This window comes from Mytilus galloprovincialis, chromosome 8, assembly GCF_965363235.1.
Source record: "Mytilus galloprovincialis chromosome 8, xbMytGall1.hap1.1, whole genome shotgun sequence".
Taxonomy (NCBI): domain Eukaryota; kingdom Metazoa; phylum Mollusca; class Bivalvia; order Mytilida; family Mytilidae; genus Mytilus; species Mytilus galloprovincialis.
In genome coordinates this window covers 25,183,605-25,189,396 of record NC_134845.1, presented here as the reverse complement: position 1 = coordinate 25,189,396, position 5,792 = coordinate 25,183,605, and the positions used below count along the sequence as shown (strand labels likewise).

At 33.0% G+C, this 5,792-nt stretch overlaps 1 protein-coding gene across 1 annotated transcript; it reads right to left on the bottom strand.

Annotated features, from left to right (window-relative positions):
• Positions 1-585: 585 nt before the first annotated feature.
• LOC143085390 (ecdysone oxidase-like) lies at positions 586-5,475 on the bottom strand. Its single transcript, XM_076261705.1, has 2 exons — positions 5,414-5,475; positions 586-4,787 (listed from the first exon to the last, which is right to left on the bottom strand). Exons 1-2 carry the CDS (start codon positions 5,473-5,475, stop codon positions 1,595-1,597), a joined length of 3,255 nt encoding a protein of 1,084 aa, XP_076117820.1. The 3' UTR covers positions 586-1,594.
• Positions 5,476-5,792: the final 317 nt, after the last annotated feature.

Here is a 5,792-nt window from a genome sequence, read left to right as displayed (position 1 = left end):
TCTTGTTGACGACAAGCGACTGAAGTAAAAAAAAAATGACACATTCAATTGAAGACAAGTAACAATGTATAATAGTATGTGAAAAATATACTACATAAGAAAGCTTATTTTTTTAACTGGAATTTCCAATCCCAAACGTGTTCAAATATCGTGTGTCGATACTGTAAAAGTATTTAATATTTTAAGAGGAAAATTATGTCTTGCTTATAAAAAGCATAAATTGTTGATGGTATTTCTGCAATGTTGACGTCATATTGTTTGTACATTACAAGAAGTATCTGACATAGGTGATAATTGTACTGTTAATATTTGTTATGGTAAAAATAAAACCATTAGTACCATTCAAAGTACATTTCTATTTTGCTATTTGAATTGGAATAATATTCTAGAATAAAGATATCTAGCTTTCAGATGTGAAAAGTTAGTTTATTCAGTTCGTACGATAGGAGTTTATGTAATTTTCCTTGTCAAAATCATAGGACACAGCATTATTAACAGCAAAAATGACATTAATTGATTGGTTTTGTCGAGCCGTGGAAAATATGCAAATTTTATGAAAATACCAATGATGAAATAACTATTGGAAAATATGCAAATTTTATTAAAATACCAATGATAAAATAACGAAACTAATGTGTACAACTATTACTATGACTAAGCAAAATGCTTGAAGAAACATGATGAACTAATGATCAAGGATTGTTAAACATATAAATTGTCTAAAAATAGCTATATGAGCTTAAGCCTCATAGATAACCCAAAGAATAACAAACATCTTCATCTATACTTTTACAATAATTTTTGCTAAGCAAAAAAAAAAAAAGTTAACAAATTAATATTTGCTGTCACAATATACTCTACTCAGTCAATTTGTTATCACAAAACCTGGTGATTTATGCTATCTTGTGTATAATGAAAGTTTTAAAAAAATAATACGAGATATTTCGTTCTAAAACATGCATTTAATTGTCAGAGATATCTGGTAAGTTTTCAATTTTAATAGGGGCTATTGATTAATTAGGGAATATCCATCCTAACATTAATGGGAAATTTAAGTGTGATTGACTAATGAAGTGGGGAACAACGTCTGAACCTATTGTCGATTTCGGCTACCAATGCGACTTATTTATTGGGCGGGAGAAAATAGGGGTTGTTTTAGTATAAAGTAGAGAAAATTTTGAAAAAAGCACGACTGAAATCTTTTAAGTAATTTTGTTTTTAAACTTTAGATATTAGTTTACGCGCCCTTATTAGTTCATCGAAATTTCACACACCAAACTTGTTCCACCACTAGAAAATTATTTAGTTCTTTTTTTGTTTCTTTTTTAGACCTTTGTTTGAACAAGTTGGATGCTGATACTAATGTATGATTTTTTTCTTGATGATTTGTCATGTTGTTGACAATAATTGTGTTTATCAAATAAAACTAGTAGCTGTGAATTTTCTGTCATATCAGTCTTTGTTGTTTTTAATATAGAATAAGAAACAATTTATGCTCTAGTTAGCGTTGCGAGTGAGACTATGTTATGTATAATACTAATAGCTGTATAAAATTACTATATTATTTTATACCATAAACGATATACTTAGAATATTAAAGGTCGTCATGATATTTCTTATATGAAGGACGAAAGTATTCTTCTGGATTATTAAATTTGATGCCAACATTCTGAGCAAACATTTTGTCTGAATCTGGGTTTCCTTCTTGACCATTTGCGTCACCAACATATACTGCATCGAACTTTTCAATTGAACTAAATTGGTTTAAAGAACATCTGTAATATTCCCACATTCCAACATTCGGTTTTCTGTATTTGTTATCTTTCGTAGCAGCTAAAGCATACATTGGTACTCCAATCTTAGAAATTATGTTCTCTATTTTTGTCATCCATTCTTCTTTATTTTGCAAACCTAACCCAATTCCTTTCTGGTTACTCATAATAACATTGTTGATACCCTCGATTCGATTCTTGAACAGTCTTTCGGTTATTTCAGGAAACCTTAACTCCCAGTCGTTTTCATCTATAGGGAAGTCGTTTCCGGATTTCTTTGTAATCAGAGTTCCGTCTAAACCAAATGCTGCAAGATGCAAACTAGATTTAAGGCCTTTGGATTCATAATATAAAAGCCCATCCGTTTTTTCTGTCCACCATCCACTCAGACTGTTCAGTGGAGGGTATTGTCGTGATCGTCTAGTTCCATCAGCAGAATACACATCTTCAAGTAAGTATCCGGCAAGTCCATCATACCAATCTATACCGGGATTACTTTTAAATGATCCAGTTCGTACATAAAAAGATGATTTTCCATAGTTTTTAGACACAATTTTCTTTGTTGAAACATAGTTTTTAAGTGGTAAATTTAGTTCCGGTTCCGAAAAAATCAGTTCTCTAGTATCGTTGTTCATATATTTTAGAATTGAACATATTTCCTCCTCGCAGTTAAGTTTAAAACATTTTTTTGAACCAGGATTATTTCCATTATCTCCGTTATAATAACCAATAGATTTCCACAAATCATTAGGATTCACATTTTCAAATGCCCTACACCATACTATAAAAACATAAGATGATTCTTTATGATTTGGTTCAGATTCTTCATCAATAAGGTGAGTTTTTACACGGTTAAACTTTGGGAAGCCTTCTGTTGTACAACTATTGTAGTCAACATTCAAGTTAAGTGTTGCTTCAATGACTTTATCTGCAATATCCCTTACATTCGAATTATCATTGCAAACAAGTGACCACCGGTAAATAATAGCAGAAGTTGATTTTCCCGTTGATATCCATTCGCTCAAGACTTTAGTGTCTGTACAGTTCGTGTATGATTGGACAGTACCAATATCCGGGTCATCCAGTTTAGTCGATTCAACTTGAATTGATAAGTCTTGACGTATGGCAACTTTAACGTACTTTAAATACTGAAATTTGAGCATATCCGCAAGTTTTTCTCCCATTGCATAGAGGGTTGCAGCAGGGTTTCCATCGGTTTGTGTGGCGAACGCTGAAGCATCACATACTCTCAACTTAGACACTCCCCTCACTTGTAAAAATTCATCTGCACATTCAGGCATTTTACATGTACCTACTGGATGCAATGCTGAAACAAACATTCCCCTCATCCACGCATCAAGTTCTTCATCCGTATCAATTTCTTTACCTGGTGCAACTTCATCAACAATTAAAGAACGTAGCTCTTCTCGAACATCATCACCAAAAAACATTTCTCGTAACATTCTAATTTGGTCTTTGAATAGTTTGGACACTTGTTCGAACTCTTTTGTAGGTATACCATCTTCAGTGTATGTCCATCCATAATCCAATTTTGGTTTGTCGAAAATGTTGGCTGTTATAGCATTAATAGAGCCTCGAAATTCTGGCCACTGATCGATAATACGAATTATTCCTTCTTTTAAATCTTCTGAATCTACGGTATCATCTTCAGAGAAACCATATTCCTTTAAATCGAGGTGACCAGCTGTTGGAGCGGTACATAATGATCCTGTTTCGTCAAACCGTTTGCAATTTCCTATCGCATATATCTGAATGTCAGACATATTTTGCAGCGGCCGAGTTAAATTTGATCTTAAATGCAAAATCCATGAAAAAGAACCATTAATACTGGATAATGTTCTTGTATCATAAATTTTACCATCAATATTAACTGTTGGTATTTTACTGTCTGGACCAGTGCAACATAAATCATCTGAATCAGGTGAGAGCTTGAGTATATATGGAACGGAGATATGATCCCATAAATGCTGTCCAACGTGTTGATTGTCAGCGACTATATCAACTTTAATCTTCTTCAAAAGTTTTTTGGGACCAATACCACTAACCTGAAGCAAATGAGGGGTATCAAAAGACCCTCCCCCAACAATAACCTCTTTCTGGGCGTAAAATGTTAAAATTTTCTCACTATCTTCATTCAAACATAGGACCCCTATTGCCTTTGAATTTTGAAACAAAACTTTCGTTACAGTTGTAGATGTAAAGACTTTAAGGTTATCTCGGTTCTGTTTTCGTTCATAATAACCTGAAAAACTGCTACCTCGAGCCGTCTGTGAAGCTCGGTTATTTCGCGCCTCCGGTGTAGGAACAAAATTGTCTTTTCCAACTTTTTCCGTCCTCATTTTGAATTGTTGAAAAACGCTACAGCTTCTTCTATCTTCCAAATGACCGTTGTAGTCATGAGCATAACCACCCCATGGCATGCTGGTCTTTTGGCAAAGATATTTCATTTCCCTTGCAAATTTCTGGAATGCCTCCTCAATCTGTGTATTTACTTGCATTGCACCTCCTTTACCATGCCATTTCTTGCAATCTTCTTCTGATATCCCAGTAACATCTTTTGAGTCATAATAACAATAATGATCCTCGATCTTCTTATAATAGTGGGTCAAATTGTCATGTTTCCATCCATCTGGCCACAAATCAAGAACAGCAGGACTAGCTCTTCTATTTATTGCACCATAAACGCGAGATGTTCCACCACGACCACGAAATCTTGGGATATATATATTTCGTCCGTCTCTGTTTGTATTTTCATTATTTTCTATTGTCTTTAGAACAGGAGAAGTTATCCACATCGGATCATGAGGAGTAGTAAACTTGTAACTGTTGGTATACCACCCAACCATTCCCGATTCCATAGGGCCACGTTCTAAAATGCAAACTTTCCAGTATGGGACATCTGCTAATAAACTGCCCAGAGTTAAGCTGGCTGTTCCGGCCCCTATTATAACAAAATCACAAGTAATGGTGTCTGATTGAGTCTGATATGTGTTTCTAAAATAGAATAATATGAATCCTAACAAATTGATATATAGATGAATTTCGATAAAAAATTTGATGTCAGTTGATGATTCATATAAATTATTTATTTAATTGTCGATCGAAATAATGTTAAGATATAGATACCTCTGTTTTCTTGCTCTGTAACGGATATCATTTTTGAGTTTATTTAAATTTGAACCTTTATTTATGTTTTCTTTTTTTGCACAGTACAAACTACTTAGTAAAACATTGTAAAAAGAATATCCACAAAACAAAACGACTAATTTTAACCCGTACAAAACTAATTGAAACATACGAATACATACTAGTAACTGCTATATTTTAAACAAGTTTAACAACTACTATAAGGTACACATGTATAAATTTGAAGGGACAAAAAAAAAAAAACAATAAACCACGGGGTCTCCTCTTCATACAAAATATGTTCTTTTTTATTTAAATTTTCTAATTTTTTTACACCGCGGTATGATATTTTTTTCGAATTGCCTTCCACTTTAAAATACATCATGGTTTCGCCATTGCAAATATTTATATATGTGTGTGTGTTTGTGTGTTTGTGTGTGTGAGTTTGTGACATTTGTGGTAAATACAAAATATACATGTTTTAACAGAAATACCTGCAAAAAATAACTAGTACTAGTAGAATACATTCAGATATCAAGAACTTCAAACCAGCCATTTTCCTAAAAATAGAAAAAAACTTTCAACTAGGTCGACAGTGTTTTTTTAAAACCCATTATGTCTGTTTTGTTCACGCATTGTTGTAAATATAATGAATTATATGCGACTGTCATACATCTGAGAGGTTTATAGCTATTAAAAGACCTGGTTCATTCCATATTTTCTACATTTGAAAATGCCTGTACCAAGTCAGGAATATGATAGTTAGTGTCCATTCGTTCGATGTGTTTTATCATTTAATTTTGCCATTTGATTAGGGACTTTCCATTTTCCTCGGAGTTCAGTATTTTTGTGATTCTACTTTTTACCTGATTG

Bases quoted from the DNA above. Each gene is read 5' to 3' on its own strand.
- LOC143085390 (XM_076261705.1), bottom strand. From the start codon at position 5,475: ATGGCTGGTTTGAAGTTCTTGATATCTGAATGTATTCTACTAGTACTA. The intron at 4,788-5,413 runs GTATTTCTGTTA...ATTCTATTTTAG, and splicing joins GTACTAGTTATTTTTTGCAG to AAACACATATCAGACTCAAT.